The 23,871-nt window shown below is 52.4% G+C and overlaps 1 protein-coding gene across 1 annotated transcript in view; it reads left to right on the forward strand.

The window, feature by feature from the left end:
• The window catches only part of MATN1 (matrilin 1), a 36,184-nt gene that overhangs the window by 5,965 nt on the left and 6,348 nt on the right, over window positions 1–23,871 (forward strand). The window contains exons 3-7 of the mRNA XM_053999110.1: window positions 3,468–3,690; window positions 7,333–7,458; window positions 7,708–8,121; window positions 10,257–10,409; window positions 12,824–12,937. Of these exons, the coding sequence (XP_053855085.1) occupies window positions 3,468–3,690; window positions 7,333–7,458; window positions 7,708–8,121; window positions 10,257–10,409; window positions 12,824–12,937 (1,030 nt within the window). The remainder of the gene's footprint in view (window positions 1–3,467; window positions 3,691–7,332; window positions 7,459–7,707; window positions 8,122–10,256; window positions 10,410–12,823; window positions 12,938–23,871) is intronic.

Genomic DNA, 23,871 nt, shown 5'->3' on the forward strand with positions numbered 1-23,871 from the left:
CATAATGAGCCATCACTCCCTCATTAGCTGCGGGATCGGCGGGAAACGCCAGCCTGGGCTGGGAATACCTGGGAATGCCAAGGAATGCTCAGGAATGCTCGGGTGTCTGAGATAACCAGGAATAAACTATATCAGACCACGTGGGATTTCTGTCTGACAGAAGGATGAGGGATCCAGCATGTCAGGAATTCACAGGGAAAGCTGCTGGTTAATTGAGCAAAAGGTTTGACCTTGAAAAGCAAAATTTCTGAGTTTTCCCAGGGTAAAACTGAGGATCAGGGCAAAATTCAGCTGTTGGATGCAGCAGAAGCTTCACCTTTTCATAATTCCCCTCACAAGGCTGAGCAGTGCCAGCCTCCCCAGGATCCAGAGGCTGCTCCTTCCCTCCAAGCCTTTCCCAAACCAGGCCCACACCAGGACTCAGCTTTTTCACTGACAGGGAATTACAGAGATCCTCTGACTGCAAATAATTTGGAGGTAGGTGTGAAAATAATAATAATAAAAAAGGATATTTTTTCACATTGGCTCAGGCTGGATGCAGGGAAAATACCTATGGTAGGAATCCTAGGAACAAAACAGGATTTCCTGATGATTGGGTTAACCAAATGTGATATTAAGAGATATTTTTACACTCTTTCTGTCAGGCTGTCACAGAGAGGTCCCCTGGCTTCCTCTCACTGTTACGTTCATTTTCCCCATGGGTTCTCTGGTTAATTCCCAATCCTGACTCTGTATCCAGAAGATTTGTTTTCTCCAAGAAAGCAATGTGAATTTTGGGTCCTTTATGGCAGATTTCCACACAGAGGCATTATGAGGATCTTTCCATCACATCCAGGTGTGGATGCCGCAGCCCCACCCCATCTGGGGTTTATCTGGGCTCTGGCTTATCAGGGCTTGGGTTTATCTGGGCTCGGGCTTAGCTGAAGATGGAGAGGAGCTGATAAAACCTGGAGAATTTCTCAATTTAGGAAGAGAATTGCAGGAGGACACACGGCTGCTGGCAGGACCTGCTGGCAGGGTATGGTCCCTGATTTGATAACGCCTCTGATCCCTGATTTGATAACTCCTCTGGTCCCTGATTTGATAACTCCTCTGATCCCTGATTTAATAACTCCTCTGATCCCTGATTTGATAACGCCTCTGATCCCTGATTTGATAACTCCTCTGATCCCTGATTTGATAATGCCTCTGATCCCTGATTTGATAACTCCTCTAGTCCCTGATTTGATAACTCCTCTCATTCCCTGATTTGATACCGCCTCTGATCCCTGATTTGATAACTCCTCTGATCCCTGATTTAATAACTCCTCTGATCCCTGATTTGATAACGCCTCTGATCCCTGATTTGATAACGCCTCTGATCCCTGATTTGATAACTCCTCTAGTCCCTGATTTGATAACTCCTCTCATTCCTTGATTTGATAATGCCTCTGATCCCTGATTTGATAACTCCTTTGATCCCTGATTTGATAACTCCTCTCATTCCCTGATTTGATACCGCCTCTGATCCCTGATTTGATAACTCCTCTGGTCCCTGATTTGATAACTCCTCTGATCCCTGATTTGATAACGCCTCTCATTCCCTGATTTGATAACTCCTCTGGTCCCTGATTTGATAACTCCTCTGGTCCCTGATTTGATAACTCCTGTCATTCCCTGATTTGATAATGCCTCTGATCCCTGATTTGATAACTCCTCTAGTCCCTGATTTGATAACTCCTCTCATTCCCTGATTTGATAACTCCTCTGATCCCTGATTTGATAACTCCTCTGATCCCTGATTTGATAACGCCTCTCATTCCCTGATTTGATAACGCCTCTGATCCCTGATTTGATAACGCCTCTGGTCCCTGATTTGATAACTCCTCTCATTCCTTGATTTGATAACTCCTCTCATTCCCTGATTTGATAATGCCTCTGATCCCTGATTTGATAACTCCTCTCATTCCCTGATTTGATAACTCCTCTGATCCCTGATTTGATAACTCCTCTGATCCCTGATTTGATAACTCCTCTCATCCCCTGATTTGATACCGCCTCTGATCCCCGATTTGATAACGCCTCTCATTCCCTGATTTGATAACGCCTCTGATCCCCGATTTGATACCTCCCCTGGTTCCTGCCAGCCGGGCTTTGAGGGCTCTCCTCCTCTCCTCGGCAGCCCCGGGCGGCGCTGCGGGCGCTGCTCAGGCGGAGCAGCCCGGCTGGAGCTGGAGCTGAGGCTGAGCCGAGGGCTCTCTCTCCTGGCAAAAGGCTCCACTGCACGGATGGATCCCCTCCCGCCCCAGGAGAACCCCGGGGCTCCTCGGGCACACCCATTCCCCCCACACCTGCCACAGGTGCAGCCTTGCCTTGCTTTTGCCACGCTAGAAGAACAAGGCTTGAATTTGTTTATTTTTTCCCCCTTGGGAGCACCAGTTGCAGAATTATGATGCTCCTGGGAATTTTTAATTGTGCATCCTTTAAGAAGTGCAAATAAACAGCTGAAATGAGATTGTAGAGCGCCACATTCTTCCCGTTTCTCCTGTTTTTTTCCAGAGGGGAAGCTCTTTCCCCATTCTGTATTCCAGCCCAAGCCATTCCTTTGGAGTCGGCAGTGGTGTCACAATAAATCAGTTGTAAGGAAAAGTGGCAGGGGCAGAAGAATTGGCAAAGAGCAAGAATTCAGGTCTTGTGACATAGTCTTTTTCAGAAGAAAAATAAAGAGGAAAAGGGACAAACAAGGAGCAGGACTCTGGGAGGCTTTTAACTGGTTCAGGGCACCATTTAATCCAAGCTGAAATCCAGTCCCCACTTAAACCAGCTGCCACTTTAATGCTGGGGTTAGCAGGGGTGGGGTTTAATCCCTGCTGTTTATTTTGGAACAGAGAATCACAAATCCTGGCAGGCCCTGACCCGCAGCGTGACCTTGGGCCTCTTCTCCTCTCTCCCCATGGAGATGGTTTCAGTTCCATCCTTCAGCTCCTCCACCTATAAATGGGATGAAGCCTTCATCTCACATTTCCATGGCATTTTCTGATATGCTGTGAAGCCCCACACTCAGCTGGGCTTGTCCTGAGTGTCCCTGAAGATCTTTAGTTTGGCTTGAGCTCAAGTTCCTTTAAATTAAAAAACAAATTTTAATTCAGTTTCCTTAGAGGGGGATGCAGCAGTTGGTGAAACCATCAATCCCTGGCACTTGTCCCTTGGTGAAACCATTCAATCCCTGGCACTTCTTCCTTGGTGAAACCATTCAATCCCTGGCAGTTTAACTTTTCCAGCTTGGAAAGAAACGAATTCCACCTCAAAAAAAAAAAAAAACAACACGGTTTGTGTGATCTCCAAAGAATGGGAAAATCTGGTGGGATTCCCTTTTCCCTTAATTTTAGAAACGCAAACCCTTCCCTCCTACCCCGCCGGTTCCACCAGCACTGGGGGAATATGAGCGAGGATAGCAGTGCCCTCCCAGCCGTCCCTCCCCGCTGCAGGTGGCCATCGTGGTGACCGACGGCCGGCCCCAGGACGGGGTGCAGGACGCGTCCGCCCGGGCCAGGGCCGCGGGCATCGAGATCTTCGCCATCGGCGTGGGCAGGGTGGACATGGGCACGCTGAGGCAGATGGCCAGCGAGCCCCTGGACGAGCACGTGGACTACGTGGAGAGCTACAGCGTCATCGAGAAGCTGACCCAAAAGTTCCAGGAGGCTTTCTGTGGTGAGTCCTGGCGCGCCCAGCCCGGAGCTGCGCGTCTGCCAGCCAGGAATTGGGAATGGTTTGGGTGGGAAGGACCTTCAAGCTTTGCAGAGAATCCTGGAATGCTTTGGGTGGGAAGGGATTGGAAAGCTCATCCCATCCCATCCCATCCCATCCCATCCCATCCCATCCCATCCCATCCCATCCCACCCCTGCCCTGGCAGGGACACCTCCCACTGTCCCAGTGTCCAGCCTGGCCTTGGGCACTGCCAGGGATCCAGGGGCAGCCCCAGCTGCTCTGGCAATTCCAGCCCAGCCCCTCCCCACCCTGCCAGGGAACAATTCCCAATTCCCAATCTCCCATCCAGCCCTGCCCTCTGGCACTGGGAGCCATTCCCTGGCTCCTGTCCCTGCAGGCCTTGTCCCCAGTCCCTCTGCAGCTCTCCTGGAGCCCCTTCAGGCCCTGCAGGGGCTCTGAGCTCTCCCTGGAGCCTTCTCCTCTCCAGGGCAGCACCCCCAGCTCTCCCAGCCTTACCCATTCCCCGTGTCCTGTCCCTCCAGACCCTTTTCCAAAATCCTCCTCCAGCCCTTCCCATGGAAGTTGTTCCTGTGACCACCCTTCACCCCTGTGGGAATCAGGGGCTCTTTGAAGTTGCCTTTCCAGAACTGCAGGGGTTTGTCTGGGGAATTTCAGGTTTTGGTTAAAGAAATCTCCAGATTTCACCGGCACTGGAGAGTTTGTAATCACGATCCACACACTCCTGGAGGCACTGGAAAACAACCTGGAAAAGAGGATTTTAACACAGCTGAAATCACAGCCATTTTGGGGCAGTTAAGAGAATTTGTTTTGTAATTCCCCCCACCAGCGTTGCCTCCAGAATTCCCAGTTCAACTGGGATGGTCCCAGTTCCTGTCAGAGGCTGAGCTGCCTTTGCCTGATGCTGCTTTTGGGGCAGGAATCTCTCCTGGCTGGAGCAGGATCTAATTCCTGTCTGCACAGCATGTCAAAGGAGCCCGAGCATCCTAAAAACACCATCCTAAAAACACCATCCTAAAAACACCATCCTATAAACACCATCCTATAAACACCCTCCTATAAACACCATCCTATAAAAACAGCATCCTCCAAACGGCACCCCACAAACACCATTCTACAAACAGCATCCTATAAAACCACCATCCTCCAAACCTAATCCTCCAAACCCCATCCTACAAAACAGCATCCTACAAATGCAGCTTTGCTCCTCCAGGAGCTGCTGAAGGACTGGGTATGTTTTATTGCTTCCAAATGTGCCCCAAGGCAGCAGGAATGGGCCATAAATCCCCTTTTTCTGTCAGCAGGAGAGGCCCAGGGGCTTCTCCCTGCCATCCCCTGGAAGCAAAAACGTGTGGCAACACTTCCTGAAAGGTGTGATCCACCTGGAACTCCAAACACACACGGCTGGGCCTGGAGAACTCCCAGGCTGTGAGAGGTGTAAAATCCCCTGGTCCTGGTCCAGCTCCCAGGCTGAAAGTGATGAAGGGGAACAGCTTTTTGTCATGGAAGATTGGCTCCTCTGTGGAGAGGAGGGAAATTTCAGATCCAGAGTGAGCCATGGATTATCCTCGGGTGATAACACAGAATGAGTCAGGTATTACCAGGTGTCACTGCAGCAGCAGCTCGTGGGAGAGGGAACAAACGCTTCAGCCAAAAGGAGGGAGGGACACAGAATTTGAGGAGCGGAATCCAGGCCATGAATATTTGTGGAGTTTGAATTGGCTGCCCTGGGATCAGGAGGCAGCAGCGGTGCCGAGGTCTCACCGTGTGGTTTGAAGTTGTGGGGAAAAATCCCTTCTGTGCCTCCCTGTGCACATGGCAAAGCTGTTCCCATGGAAAAGCCCCGGGAGACGAGGGAAGCACTCAGGATTGCTGCAGGGAGCAGAGGACAGCCCTGGGGGAATGCCCAAGTCCCTGTTTTCGTGTTCTTCATGTGCAGCCGCCCTAAACCACCCCAGAGATGAACCCAAACCCCCTGCTCGGGCACAGCACAGGATTTGTGGGATGGGCAGCAGGGAAAAGTGCTTCCCACAGCGCTCAGCAAACTCATGGGGAAACAGGAAACCCTTGGTGCTCCAGGCAGTGGTGAGATTAACCAGAGCACTGAACTACAGGCAGCTCCAGGGGCAGGAACATTCGCAGCGATCTGGGCTGGAACAATCTACCAGTGCTGGCACAGCCACGGGAAGTGGAAAGGCCAAAATAACGAACAAAATAGGAGTGGAGCAGAACACAAATGGCTCAAAATAACAAACCTTAACTCGGAAAGACTCTGCTCCACCTCCCATCCGTTCGCTGCAGCCCCGTGCCTGGATTTCTGCACACTTTTCCCTGGCATTTGTAACTGAGTTTGCCTCGCCAGCCCTGTTTGCTCTGGAGTTTGTTTAGCACTCTCGCTGCTGTGGCTGTGACAGCGCTGTCACCCCCCAGCGCCGCTGGCTCCTGCTGCTGCCACTCAGCTGCTGTTTGCTCAGCATTCCAGGAGCCACAGCCAGGGCAGGAGGGGCAGCGGGAATGTTGGGAGAGCAGGGATCTGAGAGCTGCACATGCAGGGAGAGCCCTGAGGTGAAGTCCAGGTGTGTTCACACGTGAATGCCATCCAGGAAGGGCAGCTGAGCTCCCTGCTCAGAACGGTACTGCAGAGCTGCAAAAGTGGGGCACTGACCAGCCCAGCTGGGACCCAAACCTCACCCAGGAGCTTTGCAGAGTGAGGTGTGCTGTGATTTGCCCCACACCCAGCGGGGTTTGCCCTCAAGATGGGGAGGATTTCCAGTCCTGGCTGTGCCTTGGAGCAGGGAGACTTGTGGGAATGTCTTCCTTGTCTTTATGCCTGTCTTGGTTTGAGCAGACAGGTGTCTGCTGAGGAGGGCAGGAGCCTCCCCTGAAATGGGAAATGCAAACCCCCTCCCTCTGAATTATTGTAATTCTGAAATTGAGGGGCTCTCAGGCAAAGATATGGGAGCAGGAATAACAGTTCTTTGCTAGGGAAATGAAAACTCCAAATGCAAGAGCACAAAGAAAGCAGTGCAGAGTCAGAGCAGGCCCTGGCAGGCTGTGGGGCAGGGTGCTGGCAGCAGTCCCATTCCATGGGGGCTCAGCCCTCCTGCAGTGCCAGCTGTGCTTCTGCTGGAGCAGGATCCTGCACAAGGCTGGAGTTTTCCTCTGGAGCTCCAGGGGTGGTTATGGAGCTCTTGTCCTTTGGGAATGCAGTGGATAAGGCTGCTGTGGTGTTGGAGAGCTCAGATTGGATCCAGGTAGGAATGCTTGGCTGCTCCCCCTGGGCGCAGCCTCTGCCCATGGGATGCTGGAATTTTCTCAGCCATGCAGGGACACTCAGTGGCCATGGACAGAAGAGATCTCCTGGAGGGAGGATTGGCTGTGGGAGAGAGAAAGAAAACTGCCCAGAGAACAGCAGAGAGCTACCCCAGCTCTGACAGGTGGGACAGAACCACAGCCCCATTTCCAACCTGAGACATTTCCTCAGCCACTGTCCAGGACCAATGAGCTGTGTCCCACTGCAAAGCAGATTTAATTATGGGGTCGGCGTGGGGCTGTGCAGAGCTGGCTGTGGGCAGGGAGGCCTCGGGCTGGCCCCTGCTTGAAGCCACCCCCTCCTCTCCTTGCAGTGGTGTCTGACCTGTGTGCCACGGGGGACCACGACTGCGAGCAGGTGTGTGTCAGCACCCCGGGGGCCTACAGGTGTGCCTGCAGGGACGGCTTCAGCCTCAACAGCGACGGCAAGACCTGCACTGGTACGTGAGGGGCCCCTGAGGGGACGGTGGTGACAGCACTGGGATGTTCTGCTCATGAAGGCACAAAGGGAAACCCTGCTCTTACCAGGCAGAATCACTTTCAAAACGTTGCTGTGATCTCCTGTTGGGTTTTCATTGATTAACTCCATTTCCTCAGCAATAAATGGCACTAGGGTTCTATTTTCCTACATCATTTATTGAGGCCTTTGCTGCTGTTTTCTTCTGCCCTCTTCTTGTATTTTTCCTCAGCTTGCAATGGTGGCTTGGGGTCTGCTCTGGATCTTGTGTTCCTCATCGACGGCTCCAAGAGTGTGAGGCCTGAGAACTTCGAGCTGGTGAAGAAATTCATCAACCAAATCGTGGATTCGCTGGAGGTGTCGGACAAACAGGCCCAGGTGGGGCTGGTGCAGTACTCCAGCTCCGTCCGGCAGGAGTTCCCCCTGGGGCAGTTCAAGAGCAAGAAGGACATCAAAGCAGCAGTGAAGAAAATGTCCTACATGGAGAAGGGGACCATGACAGGCCAGGCTCTGAAGTACCTCGTTGACAGCTCCTTCTCCGTCATCAACGGAGCCCGGCCCGGGGTCCCCAAGGTGGGGATTGTCTTCACTGATGGACGCTCACAGGATTATATCTCGGATGCTGCCAAGAAAGCCAAGGACTCAGGTAGGGCTCCTGAATTCCCAGGGCCTTCTTTCTCCCTTGGCCCAAGCAGGACTTTTCCCTGGATCTGTCTCCTAGGATATAAACAGGTCTGGGGAGATATTCCCTGACTGTCCTCGCTCAGAGAGAGCTTGGAACTCCTCAGTCTGGGCGTCAGGTGCACCTTGGTTTGCCAAGAACTGGTTTTAGTTCCCTTCTGTGTCTTTGGAGGAGTTTCTGCTGGCCAGGATAGAGTTCCATGCCTTGGGAATGGGATGGACAGGATGGAGTTCTGTCCCCTGGAATGGGATGGACAGGGTGGAGTTTTACCCCTGGAATGGGATGGACAGGGTGGAGTTTTACCCCTGGAATGGGATGGACAGAGTGGAGTTTTACCCCCTGGAATGGGATGGACAGGATGGAGTTCCATCCCCTTGGGATGGGCAGGGTGGGGTTTTACCCTGTGGAATGGGATGCACCCAGATCTAATTGCTCCACACAAATGTGGAAGGAAGCTGCAGGGGGAATTTGGAATTAGGAGGTTCCAGCACCTTTAGGGTTGGACAGGGCTTGGAGCAACCTGGGATGGTGGAAGATGGTGGAGCAAGAGGAGCTTTAAGGTCCCTCCTGACCCAGGCCAGTCTGGGATTTGTCTGGGGTTGGTCAGGAAGCCCAGCCCAGCAGCAGAGGCACACGGGGGCAAAGACAACGAACCCCAGGATTTGTAGGGCCAAGTGTGGCTTGGCTTCGTCAGCCTCAAGGCCTGGGAAAGGCAAAGAAAAAGCAATAAAACAACAAAGCACAGACACGGGTTAAGGAGGAACCCTGGGCACATTAATAAGGAACTTTTCTCAGCTGCTGCTGTAGGAAAAGCGCTCAGTGGCCACAAACGGATGAATTCCTGTGCCTGAGCCCCATGAAAAATTAATGCCTCGAGAGCTGCCCTTTGCTGACCCGCTGAGCACGTCCCCAGTCTCTGACACCCCTGTGCTAAATGGATCCAGCCCCTGGGAATTCATTCAGGAACTGCTGAATCCTTCCCTTCCTTTTTACTTCGCTCTCCACCACTAGATGGGACTCGGGGCCAGCACATAACCAGAAAGGTCAGGGAGCTGGTGAAAAACCAATGTTTACAAAGCACTCTGACATCTTACAGGGCTGTTCAGCTCTTATAAAACAAAAGGTTCTTATAAAGTGTATTCATAGAATTTATTCCTCCCTGGTGATAAAACTTTGTGCCTTGTCTGTCCCTCCTCTCCTGTCCCTGCAAGGAAATCTCTTATCTGTCCATGAGTTATTGCTGTGGGATAAACAAGTGCTTAAAAGGAGACTGCAAAATTGTTCAGTGAGCTGAGCCTTGGAAAAACAACCCATATTTGATATATCCAGAGAAAGAAAGGCAAAAAGGGGAGCAGGGAAACATTTCCAGTGCCTGGGCATGGACAGTAGAGACAAAGTAGAGACAAATATTTTGAATCGGGGCTAATTAATACCACCCAAAATAGGAAAATTGCATTTCAGTTCAAGAGAAACAGGTTTAATGCAGATCAGTCTCCTGACAGAGCAGGACGATCCCTGGGCAGGTTCTGAACTCCCAGGGGAGGCTGCAATTTTAGACAGAGACTCAGCTCAGTTCTGCTGACCCCAGGTCTCCACTGCAGGGGGACTTTGCCATTCAGGGGCTCGTTAACAGGGCTGATTAACAGTGGCTGAGCCTGTTCTGGAAACTCCCACTCTTTCCTTTTGCAACATTATCACTTCCAGATCAGTGGGATGGTGTTACCATCACCTGTCCTTTCCTGCATCTCCAAAACCTTGTTCTTGTTGTCATTGGCTGGGAAATGCTACTTAAACTCTGCCTGCAAAAATATTTCGGCCCCTGTTTGACCTGGCTGAAAGGAGCGTCTCCAAAACCTTGTTCTTGTGGCCACAGCGCCCATGGTCTGGTAAATTTTAATAAAATCTCTGCTTGTAAAATTATTTTCACCCTGTTTGACCTGGCTGAAAGGAGTCTGGAATAGCGGGGGTGAAGGGTAATTCTCAGTTAGGATCTGGAGCTGTGTGGGGCCTGGGGGTGCAGGGGGGGGATGAGGATGTCCAGCCTGGCAGGGTGGCACCGTGCCGGCTCCGTGCCGCTGACAGGATCCCGTTCCCGGCAGGATTTCGGATGTTTGCTGTGGGAGTGGGCAACGCCGTGGAGGACGAGCTGAGGGAGATCGCCTCAGAACCCGTGGCTGAGCATTATTTCTACACTGCCGACTTCAGGACCATCAGCAAGATCGGGAAGAAGCTGCAGATGAAGATCTGTGTTGGTGAGAGGGGACTGGGGTTCAGAATCTGAATGGCTGAGGGAGCTGGGGGTGCTCAGCCTGGAGAAAAGGAGACTCAGGGCTGACCTCAGCACTCTCTGCAGCTCCTGAAAGGTGCCTGTGGCCAGCTGGGGTTGGGCTCTTTCTCCAGGAGCTGACAGAACCAGAGCACACAGCCTCAGCTGCCCCAAGGGAAACACAGGTTGGGTAGCAGGAAAAAGCTTTTCATGGCAAGAGTGATAAAGTTCTGGAATGGCTGCCCGGGGAGGTGGTGGAGTCCCCATCCCTGGGTGTGTTTAAAACCAGCCTGGATGTGGCACTGGGGGCCAGGGTTTAGCTGAGGGGTTGGGGCTGGGCTGGACTCGATGGTCTGGAAGGTCTCTTCCAACCCAGGGGTTCTGTGATTCTGAAGGGTGGAGCAGAGGGGTGAAAATGCCCCTCCAGAAACTGCCAGGTGAAGATCTGTGTTGGTGAGAGGGGGATTGGGGATGGAGGGGTTCAGTCAAGGCTGGAGAGGAGGGATGGAAATGCCCTTGGAGAAGCTGCAGATCCTCGGTCTGTGTTGGTGAGAGGGCTGGTGTGAGAAACACTATTCAGGAATTTAAAAGGTTTATTAAAACCTTACCAAAAACACAACAGAAGACTGAATAGAGAAAATATCACAGCGCCAGGAGCAGAGGATTTCCCCACCATGTGCTCACCCACACAGTGGAGGTTTCACCTTTTAACCCTTTGGCCCCTCCCAAGGTTCTGTCCATCGACTCCTCCTTGGCTGCCCAGGGCTGGAGATCACTGCCTGACATCCTGATCGGGGGCAGCTGTTGCCATGGTAACGAGCCCACCCTCCCAAATGTCCCAAACCCAGGGCAGCCCTGAGAGCAACGCAAGGGGGGTAAAACACAACTATAAATATATAAAACTTCTCCTGACATACACATAATATTTGCCCTTTAATTGTGAGAGTCAAGCATTTCATTACTCATCCATCGCAGCTGGGATGGAGGCTTCAGTCAGTGTTTGGGGCTGGACTGGAGGGGTGCAAATGGCCCTGGAGGAGCTGCAGCTGGAGATCTGTGCTGCTGGGAGGGGGATTGGGGATGGAGGGCTTCAGTGACAGCATTTGCAGCCTGGAGTAGGGGGGTGAAAATGCCCTTTTAGGTGAATGCGATAAAAATCTCCCAGTTCTCAGCGTGTGGAGCTGGCAGAACACACGGGAGCATCAGGAGACATCAACATTTTGGGTGGTTACCTGAGGCAAAGCAACCCCCACACCTCAGCCGTGTCCCCCTCTCCCAAATCCCCTCCTCCTTCCTTTTCCCTCCACCTTTCTGCCCTTCTTTTTCTTCAGAAAGGATGAATTTGTCTCCAGGTTCCTAAAGATGGGATTTCCTTTCCTCCTGGAGAAGTTGGAGAGGGATAATCCCCGTGTCTGCAGAGCAAGGATTGCAAGGCAGAGACTCTTTGACAAGTCTCATTAAAAAATTAGGATCAATCCAAGAACAAGAGGATGGGGTCTTTATGAAACCCCCAACAAATTGTACTTTAAAATCATTCAAATACATTTAAGCTTCAGCCTTCCAAAAAAAAAAAAAAAAAAGTAAATGTCATAAAAACTGTCTTTTCTAAAATATAAATTTGGGTAAATATGTTTACATTTGAGTATTAAAAATAAAAGGAAGGCAAGGAGACATTTGCATTTTTTTTTCCATTCCCAGTGCCAGCTTGCATTTCTCAACAGCTGCCTTGAAATCTTCTGTTAACCTCCAGCTTTAGGTTACACCTGGCTGGTTTAAACCCGTTGTGTTTTGGTGCAAGTGATTAAATTTCCTTTAAAAATTCTGTCTTTTATTTACTCCTTCTTTGCTCAGCTCAGACTGGCCTTGTAACCCCTCCCTTTCTTTCCCAGTCATCTTTTCCCTCCTGCTCCAGTCTAAGTTAATTTTCCTCGAAGAACAGATGTAAATTAGTGACATAAATTGGCCAAGTGATTAACACTCATGGTTCCACCCCCTCAAGGACTGGAGTTACTGAAGCAAAGCTCAAGCTCAAGTCTTGATGGCAGCAGTGCCTCCAATTTTTATTGGATCTTGCTGGGGAGACAGAGGTTGGTTTTATTTGGTCACACTCTTATTTTAGGGCAAACTTGAAGCATCAGGGGCAGAGCTTAGTGGGTTTCCAGACAGATGGGAACCCAGGAAAGATTTCTTAGGGCTGAAATAACGGAAAAATGTGACATTCTCTGTTCATCTGAGGTTAAAGCCCGAAGACATCAATCAGATAATTAGAAATAATTCTATTTTGATTTCCTTCCCATTTCTGACATAGAAAATAAGAATTGTTCTGTTTCACTGGGCTCAGGGGTTTTGATTAAGTCAATTTTTTGGTGCCACTCATCCTCTTGCTGTTGTGACCCACAGAGGAAGATCCGTGTGAGTGCAAATCCATCGTGAAGTTCCAGACCAAAGTAGAAGACCTCATCAATTCCTTGCAGCAGAAACATATCCTTTGGAAGCTTGGCCAGGATGGGGCGGGTTAGGCTGGGATTTCCAGAGGGACCATGGGGAAGGTCTGCTCCTGGGGGAAGGAGCTGGGATGGGGCTCAGGAAGGTGGGAATGAGGCAGCTGGGGGAGTCCGGGCTGGTGACAAGGTGGGGGTGGGTCAAAAGTTGGACTCGATGACCCTGGAGGGCTTTTCCAAGCTCTGGGATTCTGGGATTGTGGGGAGGTGGGGCTGCAGGTCCCGAGGCAGGGAACTCCATCAGAGCAAACATCCACCACTGCCCGAATTCCTTCATGGACTGCAGGGACAGAGGGACGTCAGAACACCTCAGACTGTAGGTGGGTGGTGTGGATAATCCAGATGGACACATCCACCCGCCCCAGGTTCTCCCAGCTGGCCAAAACTCAGTGCTGGGAGATAAATCCTGGTGGAACTGTTCCCTGGAAGCATCTCCAGCCGGGTGAGTTGGATCCCATCAGAACCCACCTGGTGGGACTGAGTTCTGCCGTGCTGGGCCTTTCATTAAGTGGCAGAATGAGAGAAAAAATGCACCAGAAAATTGTGAGTAGGATTAAAACTTCTTCTGAAAAAAGGAATTCATGGAGCCTCAGGGTGGCTCACAGGGGCAGGGGAGATGTCTCACCACTGAGGATCAGGAGAGGATCTAATTTTAAAAGCAATATTCTGATTTCTTCACACGTTTCTGGGCCGTGCTGTGGCACAGTTCTGTTCCTCCTCCCGGAGCCAAGCTGGGTGAGATCCGTGACCTGTGTGGTGCAGAGGTCACGGGAAGTCGCAGCTCCCACCCGGTGGGTGGCCTCTCCCAGGCACACCATCAGCAGCAATTAGTGAGAAGAGCAGAAAATTGCTCAGGAACTCCAAGAAAAGCTCTTGCTCCTCTCCTCAGGGTCACAGGCTCCGTCAGCCCCTCCTTTCCCTCCTCCTCTGGGAGTGAGCCCGTGGCAGTGGGAGGATGTGTGAGCTCCATCAGCCCCAGCAGCTCTGGGAACGCCAGAGGGGATGGGCACAGATCCCCTCTGCTCCTGCTCCCATCCTTACCTGTGCTGCCAGCCTGGGATCAGGGAATTATTGAGTGGTTTGGGTGGAAGGGGCCTTTAAAATTCATCCCACCCCACCCCTGCCATGGCAGGGACACCTCCCCCTGCCCCAGGTGCTCCCAGCCCCAGTGTCCAGCCTGGCCCTGGGCACTGCCAGGGATGCAGGGGCAGCCCCAGCTGCTCTGGCAATTCCAGCCCAGCCCCTCCCCACCCTCCCAATATCGCATCAAAAGCTCTCCTCTTTTAGTTAAAACCTTGGCCCATCACTCTGTGCCCACACGAAAAGTCTCTCTCCCAACATTCCCAGAAAAAATTGCACTTTTTCCTCCTTAACTCCTCCTCACTGGAAGCTGTGGCCAAAAGAATCGAAGCCCTGGAGAACAAGATCATCTAAAACCCCACCCCAGCAGTTTTTCACCTCCTTCCCAAAGTAACAGAACCAGAACTGCTCCATTTTTCAGGGAGGGCAGCTCAGCCCCAGGGCTCTGGGCAGCTTTTATTAAGGTCTAGGTTACCTGCATTTGTTTAAAAGGAAGAATTATTACAGTAGAGCAGACTTTGTATAAAGGGCAGAGCGCAGGGTGTGACTGAGAGTTAGACCAGGCTCGAGTTTGCTGCATCCTATAGAGTGCATATATTCAAAAAAAAAAAAAAAAAAAACCTTGAAAGATTTTTTTTATTTAAAGCTTAATATATATACAATGTGTTACTGAGTACTTGATGATGAGTTCTGTGAATCCTCTGCTGCAGCTTTTGTTTCTATGCATGAGATAATTTAATTTAAAGTCGGAGTGACTTAGAATCACCCTCAGCTGCTGGGTGCAGAGGCCAAAGCCGAGCTCCTGGCTGTTGTCAGTAACTAGGTGAGGTTTAGTCCTGATCCTGAGCGTGCTCTGCAGGCAGGCTGGGCCAGGCTGCTCCTGCCTGGGTTCATCCTGAGCTGTGGAACTAGAACGGGAACAGCTTTCCCAGCTTTCCCAGAAGGGAACGGTGGCAGCGTCCCAGAGCCTGGGCTGAGCCTGCTCTGGGTGCCGTGCAGGGGACCCTCTGTGGCCCCGGGTGCCACCAGCCAGGAGATGTCCCCTGTTCTGGGTGATCCTGACAAGGTCCAGGGACCCCTCTGTGGCTCTGCCACCAGCCAGATGTGCCCTGCTGTGTCCCCACAGCCTCAGCTGGAGCTCCAAATCCATCCCCAGCCCGGGAATGCTGCTGGAGCTGCCCTGGAATCGGAGCCTCCATCCCTGCGCCCGCCCAGGCTCGCCCCACGCCCCGGAGCAGCTCCCAGGCTCACCACAGGCCCTGCAGACTCTGCTGCTCCTGGATTCCCTGGGAACGTGGCCTGGGAGCACCTCAGGCTGCCTGTCCCTGCAGCTGTACCTGGCCATGGATCCCCACGGCACCGCTGGATGCCTTGGGGGAGGTTTATGGGGTTTATGGGTTTCTTTATGGGGTTTTATTTTTTGTATCAAAATATTTATACTTGAGACTACGTGAGAAAAGCTTCTCGGGGCGACTTGGCCTGTTCAGAAGTGTCACCAGAGCAGATGTGTTTTGGTTTTGGGGGAATATTAAAAGTTTGCTGGAAATTTGGGAAGCCAGCGTCATCCTTTGTGTGAGTGCTGAGGAGGTTGCCTGACAACAACACCTCTCCAAAGGCTCCTTGGCGGGAGGAAATCATCTCATGTCACATCCTCTTCTCTCTGTGAAAGGGAAGAAATGGGTCCAGAGAGAAAGGCAGACCCTTCTCTCCAAACAGAGCCTCTTTTCCGATAAAAATCATTTCTTTCACTCCCGGAGACGCGTGGATGAGTCGAGCCCCGAGTCAAGGGCTGCAGGCAGCTCTTGATGGCCAAACCTCACCCTCACAGGCAAATCCCGAATATCCCAGATCCAGGGTAACCCCTCCAGCTCCTGAACTTCTCGGGATGAGTTCCTGCCTATTTTTTCCACATAAATTGCAGATGTTTCATATTTGTGTCTCGGCAGGAGCAGATCCTGTTACAATCATTTGTGGGATTATTCCAAGTGCACCTTTGAGAGCCCCTGAGCCACTTCTCTTTATGAATTAGAACAAATTCAGATGTGCAGGTGCCTCCTGAACCCCTCTCCCAGGGGAGCAAGTCACCCCTGCTGCCACCCAAGGAATCCTTTTCCTTATGTGGAATCACTTTCCATCTAAAATATATTTAAAATGGGAGCAGAAAAACCCCTGCAGGAAAGTAGAAATTGTTTCTGTGTGTTCTGCTTCACAGCTTTTTTCTTATCCTTCACTCTGTTTTTTTTCCTCTTCCATTTTCCCCTCTGTTCAATCAGCTGATCAGAATTCATCCCCATCTGATAAGTTTAATCACTGATTAATTTTCTTTTCTTTCCAGCTATAATCCCTTTGCCCATCATGGAAATGAGCTCCTGTGGGTAATTTCCTTACGTGCTTATTTATTTATTCTTTAAATGCCTTAAAAGTAAAAATGTAATGGCCTCAGGATCTGGGAGATGGATTTGATTTTAGCTCCTGCCGTGGCACCATGGAAGTGCCCACATTAGAGGTTCTCACTGTTGCCATCCTGCAGCTGAAGCCGTTTTCCTGGTTTTTCAGGAAATGGGAAAAATTCCTGGTGGATCGTTGCCTCCAGCACTCAGCCCACTTTGAACCCAACAACTTCCATGAAACTCATTTTCTGGGGAGAGAAAACAGTTCCAGCCCTTTCTGGGGAGGCTGAGCCAGGCAGGGCCATTCCTGGGGCAGGGATTCCAATCCCAGTTCTCGGGATGGGAAGGGTTGATCCGAGCATTGTTCCTTCACGGCACCTTCAGGCAGGACCTGGGGGATTGGATCCTCCCTAAATCCTGGAGTTCCTTGTTTCAAGAGTGCAGACACAGCAGATCTTCTTCCCTGTGGTTTTTTACAGAGAGAAGACCATTATATCCATGTTTTGCTCTGCATTTTTCCCAGAGTTTCTCTGCCCGTCCATCCCCTCCATCAATCAGGGAGCGATCTCCAGATTTCTCTGGCTATTACTGATTAAAACCCCAATCCCAGCTAAACTCTGGATCACCCCTCACCCAGGAAAATCCCCCTCAAGGAGCCCAACTTCAGAATTGTCCATAAAAAACAAAAACAAAAGGAATTTTTCCTCCCAGTGCTCCAGGGCCAAGATCCATTGTCAGGCCCAGAATCGTTTCTGTGAGGAATATTCGGGGCTGTGGTTCAGATAAAGCAGAACTAAACTAATTAACAACCCTTTTTCCCTTCTCCCTTCCCCTTAAAACAACAAAAGCCAGCCGGAAGTCAATTAGTCACCGGGTTCTGATGTCCTAATTAGCTTCATTAATGGATTGCCCAGGGCATGGGGATGCAGAGGAGAATCCCTGGGCTCAGTGCAGCTGATCTGGGAAACAAAGGATGCTGCACAGCCAAACACAGCTCTGATGTCCCCGTGAAAAACACGTTCACCGCCTGTGAAAATTTAAAAAATTTAAAGTTGAAAAGTTTTTAAAGCTTTTAAGTTAAAACTAAAGTAAGTAAAGGAAAATTGAAAAGTTTAAAAGTTCAATAAAGGACAATAGGAGACAAAGACAATAAAGCAAAGAGCCCCCCCTGCTATTTTGGAAACACCCTTTATTTACCATTTCTATTGCATCAGTTATGCATGGTAAACTTTTCCCCAAAGTAGTTTAGGTGCTCCAAGAATTGTTCAGCCTGGCTCCTCCTGGGTTCCACCTTTTCAGAGCGTGCACATTCCTTGGCTGTGCTTTCAGTCCTTTTGATCCCCTCCCGTTTGGGCGCTGGCCCACGCTGCCTTCAGGCGGTGAGTGCTGCTGGGGGGCAGATCTGTACAGGTGTGCTCACCCTGTGTCCATGGGCTGTTATCCCATCCCAGCAGCATTTTAACACGGGCACACCGACATCAGCGACTGCACTGAGCTTCATTAACAACAGAAATGAAACCTGTGGCTTTATAACACAGGTATTTAACACCACACGTATAAACTCCACTTTAATATTTGCCAAAAGCCAATATTACAATATGTACCTGTAACATCCCAAATCCCGCAGGGATGGGCTGGGAGAGGTCTGGGTGCAGGAGGGTGAGATGATCCCGCTGCACACAGGGAGCTCCTTTCCCTTCCCTTTGCTGCCTCATCCTTAAAGGAGATTTTCCAGAGAGGTGCTGATGCCACGTTCCTGGAAATATTCCAGGCCGGTTTGGATGGCGTTGGAAGCAAACTGATCTCCTTGAGGAGGTCCCTGCTCCTGCACCAGGTGACTTTTAAAGGCCCTTTCCAATCCCAACCATTCCATAACTTCATGATCTTACATGTGCCCCACTCCTTCTTTTCAGTTTTCCACCATGTCCAAGTTCCTTTAGATTTTCAGGCCAAATAATTTACAAAATGTCGTCCCCAAAATCCCAAGTTCCTTTAGATCTCCTGGCCAAATGATTTATAAAATGTTGTCCCTTTCCCTTTAGGGCTTCAAGTTCCTAAACTAGTTGTCCCAAGTTCCTTTAGGTCTTCAGGTAAAATAATTTATAAGTTATTGTTCTCTGGGCATGGAAAAAAGGCACTTTTCCCTTGCCTCTGGTTGGTGCTGAAGCCACGGGAAGCCTGAAGCTCCCCAAGGCAGAGGAAAGCCCTTTTCCCTCTGGGGAAGCCGTTTCCTCCTGCAGGGCACTGATATAATAACACAGGGCCATTAGTAATCAAATTAAAAAGTGTTTTCAATTAAACCCAGGGCTGGGAGCTCGCTGACATCTTTCAGCAGCAATTTGTAACACTCACGCCCTGTAATTGCTGCTAATGAACGGGCAGGGAGCGCCAGGCACTGTTGTGGTTTTCCTCCAGGCCCTGGAAGCAGGCTGGGATCCCAATAAACGGCAGCAGTTCCCTGCCCGCGGGGGTTCCTGGGGAGGATCAGGTTGGTTTCCCCCTTTCCTGGGTAGAGGAAGTGAATCCTAAGAATTCAGAGCATCAGTAAATGCTGGGAGAATCCAGATTTTTCTCCAGGGCCCGGAATCTCTCTGAGGCTGGAGGAATTTCCTGTTCTTTGGGAACAGCAGTGAAGTTTCTCTCCTCCCTCCTCTGAGGTAATTCAGTGATCAGGCAGCTGAAGGTGCTGCTGGCTTTATGTGGTGATGTCTTGGTTTGAACAGGAGGAAGGCAGGAGACTCCCCTGAAATGGAAAATGCAAACCCCCTCCCTCTGAATTATTGTCATTTTGAAATTGAGGGGCTCTCAGGCAAAGATATGGGAGCAGGAATAACAGTTCTTTGCTAGGGAAATGAAAACTGCAAATGCAAGAGCACAAAGAAAGCAGTGCAGAGTCAGAGCAGGCCCTGGCAGGCTGTGGGGCAGGGTGCTGGCAGCAGTCCCATTCCATGGGGGCTCAGCCCTCCTGCAGTGCCAGCTGTGCTTCTGCTGGAGCAGGATCCTGCACAAGGCTGGAGTTTTCCTCTGGAGCTCCAGGGGTGCTTATGGAGCTCTTGTCCTTTGGGAATGCAGTGGATAAGGCTGCTGTGGTGTTGGAGAGCTCAGATTGTATCCAGGTAGGAATGCTTGGCTGCTCCCCCTGGGCGCAGCCTCTGCCCATGGGATGCTGGAATTTTCTCAGCCATGCAGGGACACTCAGTGGCCATGGACAGAAGAGATCTCCTGGAGGGAGGATTGGCTGTGGGGGAGATAAAGAAAAGTGCCCAGAGAAGAGCAGAGAGCTGCCCCAGCTCTGACAGGTGGGACAGAACACACATCCAGCCACATCTTGCATTTCCAACCCAAGACGTGCAAAGTATTATTTCTCACTCAGGGAAAAGTTTCACCAGGGCCGAGAACACTCCCCTGGAATTCCTACAGTGAGGAACCTCCCGAGGATCAGAGCTCTGGCCAGAAATTGGAAGTGGCTCTGTATTGCAAGCAGTCTTTGGTATTTGTTGATGTTTTCATCACTGCTCGGGGCAGGAGCTGTTCTGTGGGGTTTGCAGTGGTTGTGGTGTTTGGCTGCTCCCACCATCCTTCGTGGATCAGGCTGGGATCCCAATAAACGGCAGCAGTTCCCTGCCCTCAGGGCTTCCTGGGGAGGATCAGGTCGGTTTCCCCCATCCTGGCTGGACGAAGTGAATCCCAAGAACTCAGAGCATGTCGGGAAGTGCTGGGAGCATCCTCAGAGGGCTGTAGGGTTGCACCCTCATCCCCTCTGCTTCTCCACCCTGAGACCTGTCCATGACCCCAGGGACAGCTCTTGGCACAGCCTGTGGTGGCAGGGATGGCCCTGGGGTCACGGCAGGGATGTCCCTGAGGTGGCAGGGTGTCCCTCGGGTCACAGCAGCGATGTCCCTGAGGTCACAGCTGGGATGTCCCTGAGGTGGCAGGGTGTCCCTGTGGTGGCAGGGTGTCCCTGGGGTCACAGCTGGGATGTCCCTGAGGTGGCAGGGTGTCCCTGAGGTGGCAGGGTGTCCCTGTGGTGGCAGGGTGTCCCTGAGGTCACAGCTGGGATGTCCCTGTGGTGGCAGGGTGTCCCTGTGGTGGCAGGGTGTCCCTGGAGTGGCTGGGTGTCCCTGAGGTCACAGCTGGGATGTCCCTGAGGTCACAGCAGCGATGTCCCTGAGGTGGCAGGGTGTCCCTGTGGTGGCAGGGTGTCCCTGAGGTCACAGCTGGGATGTCCCTGAGGTCACAGCTGGGTGTCTCTGGAGTGGCTGAGTGTCCCTGGGGTCACAGCAGCGATGTCCCTGAGGTCACAGCTGGGATGTCCCTGAGGTGGCAGGGTGTCCCTGTGGTGGCAGGGTGTCCCTGGGGTCACAGCAGCGATGTCCCCCTCCCTGTGCCCCCCCTGCAGGGTCCCCTGGTGTGACCATACCCTGGTGAAGCAGCTCCCAGTCTGGAGAGAGGGAAAAGCAGGAAAAAAGCTGTTCCTGCCTTCCAGGGAAGAAGCCCCAGACCCAGCTGGTGCCAGGGCTGGAATCTGGGAACTCCACACTCCTCATGAAGTGGGAACGGGGAATTTGGCACCTCAGCACAGCCTGGCAGGGCTCAGGTGGCACAGGGAGCTCCTGGCCCGGGGCTCTGGGGAATCCCAGTGCTTCCACCTGGGTCCTGGGCCACGGCTCCCTGGAATCTCAGGCATTCTGCTGTTAGACCTTCCAGAAGAGCACAAAATTAATAATTCCCATGGAAAATCACTCCCTGCACCTCCGGTGCAACCACCTGGATTTGGGATTTTATCACCATGCCCATAAATTAAGCCACTGTGTCTCAACAGCTAATTGGAAAAAAAGTTAATTACTGATAGCAAGGTCTGCTTTGGGAAATAAAGGATTAATTTCAGACCTGTATGGAGGAGATCTTGATAGCAGCAGGTGGAAGGGAAAAATTTAAGGTGGATGTAAATTGGGGCAGGGAGATAAAGTGGTAAAACGTGGAAGTGGTTTTGGAGCTCAGTGCAGCCCTTGGGGCAGAGATGGAAAATCCTCAGCCCCACTGAGCCTTTCCTGCTGGAAAGGGGGGAGTGAAGTGAGAGCTCCCAGAGGGATGGAGAGTGACAGGGACATGGGTTTGTCACAGCCCCAGGTTATTTCTTAGTAGAGATAAGATTTTTTTTTTTTTACCCTGGCACATTTTGCTCTGTGTCTCTGGGCCCTGGCATGGATTCCCAGAGCAGCTGGGGCTGCCCCTGGATCCCTGGCAGCACCTGGCACAGTGGGAGGTGTCCCTGCCATGGCAGGGGTGGCACTGGGTGGGATTTAAGTCCCTTCTCACCCAAACCCTTCTGGGATAACAGCAGAGCACGGGGAGCTGGGGGTGTGACAGGGACAGTGACAGATCCAGGGGGGGAAAGCTCCAGGCCTGGAGCAGCAAAAAATGAAACAAGAGCTGGGCGTGTCCTCTGCAGGTGAGTCCGTGTGAGCAGGGGACATTTGGGACAGCAGGGACGGGGGGAGCCCCCCCAGCAGCAGCTGCAGGGTCAGAGGTGCCCACAGGAACCCGGCTCCAGGTGACACCCAGCTCCAGGTGACACTCAGCTCCAGGTGACACCCAGCTCCAGGGGACACCCAACTCCAGGTGACACCCAGCTCCAGGTGACACTCAGCTCCAGAGGACACCCAGCTCCAGGTGACACTCAGCTCCAGGTGACACTCAGCTCCAGGGGACACTCAGCTCCAGGTGACACCCAGCTCCAGGTGACACTCAGCTCCAGGTGACACTCAGCTCCAGGGGACACTCAGCTCCAGGTGACACCCAGCTCCAGGTGACACTCAGCTCCAGGTGACACTCAGCTCCAGAGGACACCCAGCTCCAGGGGACACCTGGCTCCAGGAGACACCCAGCTCCAGCTGACACCCAGCTCCAGGTGATGACACCCAGCTCCAAGTGGCACTCAGATGCAGGTGACACTCAGCTCCAGGTGACATCCAGCTCCAGGTGACACTCAGCTCCAGGTGACATCCAGCTCCAGGTGACACCCAGCTCCAGGGGACACCGCAGCCCGGGCCATGCACAGGATGAGAATCAGCCCTGGGGGAGGGCCACAGGAACAGGAGCCAGGCTGGCTCTGCCGGTGGGGCTGGGATTTATCCAGAGGTGAGGGGCACTGGGAACTGCAGGAGCTGAACTGGGAGCACTGGGACTGTCACCCCCGGTGTGGTCAGTGGCGGCTCAACACCCCCGACCCCTGGCACAGGGGTGTCCCCTGTCCCCGTGACTCCCCGTGGGCACCAGAGGGGCCCAAAGCTGTGCCAGGCTTATCCCTGTCCCCATCACATCCCGCTGGACGGAGCCTGGCAGGGATCCCGCGGGGGTGACACAGCTTTGGGGGTGCCCTGCCCCATGGCGAGACACCCAAGAGGCCGAGACAGAACCCATCGGGGGACACGGCCCGAGGGATGACGGGGAGGGGCAGCAGCAGGAATTCCAGAGCTGGAGTGCAGGAGGCCAGAGCGGCTGGGATCCAGGCTTCCCATCCCCGGGACGCTTGCACTTGTCACCGTTGTCACTAGATGTCCCCACGCGAATACAAATCACGGCTGGGTCCCCCAAAGCCCGCGCCCGGCTGCTGTCCTTGACGCTGACGGTAATTAATGACAGCGCCAATTAGCCGCTCCTCGTCGGCACCGCAGCGGCGAGCTTTGATTTGTTTAACCCGCAGCAAACAGAGTGGAATGGATGGATGGATAAATAAATAAATAACGAAATAAATAACGAAATAAATAACGAAATAAGCAGCTCCGCGGGGCTGCGGGAGGCTGCGGGAGGCTGCGGGAGGCTGCGGGGAGTCGCTCCCGGGATCCCGGCTGATGCTCCCTGTCCGTGCTCCGGGCACCGCCGGGCCCGGCAGTCCTGCCCTGCGCCGCCTCCTCAGCCCTGCCCGTGCGTCGGGAAACGGCGCCGCTTCCTCCCCGAAACGGGGCAAACGGGCTGGGTTGGGATGGGAACGCTGGGAACACTGGGAACACTGGGAACACTGGGAACACTGGGCACGGGAATGGGAACACTGGGAACACTGGGAACACTGGGAACACTGGGCACGGGAATGGGAACACTGGGAACACTGGGAACACTGGGCACGGGAATGGGAATACTGGGAACACTGGGAACACTGGGCACGGGAATGGGAATACTGGGAACACTGGGAGCACTGGGCACGGGAATGGGAACAGTGGGAACACTGGGAACACTGGGCACGGGACTGGGAACACTGGGAACACTGGGAACACGGGGCATGGGACTGGGAATGTTGGGCATTGGGAACTGGGATGGGAACTGGGATGGGAACATTGGGAACTGGGATGGGAACATCGGGAACATTGGGATGGGAACATTGGGAACTGGGATGGGAACTGGGATGGGAACACTGGGATGGGAACATTGGGAACTGGGATGGGAACATCGAGAACATTGGGATGGGAACATCAGGAAC

Source organism: Vidua macroura, chromosome 25, assembly GCF_024509145.1.
Source record: "Vidua macroura isolate BioBank_ID:100142 chromosome 25, ASM2450914v1, whole genome shotgun sequence".
Classification (NCBI taxonomy): Eukaryota; Metazoa; Chordata; class Aves; order Passeriformes; family Viduidae; genus Vidua; species Vidua macroura.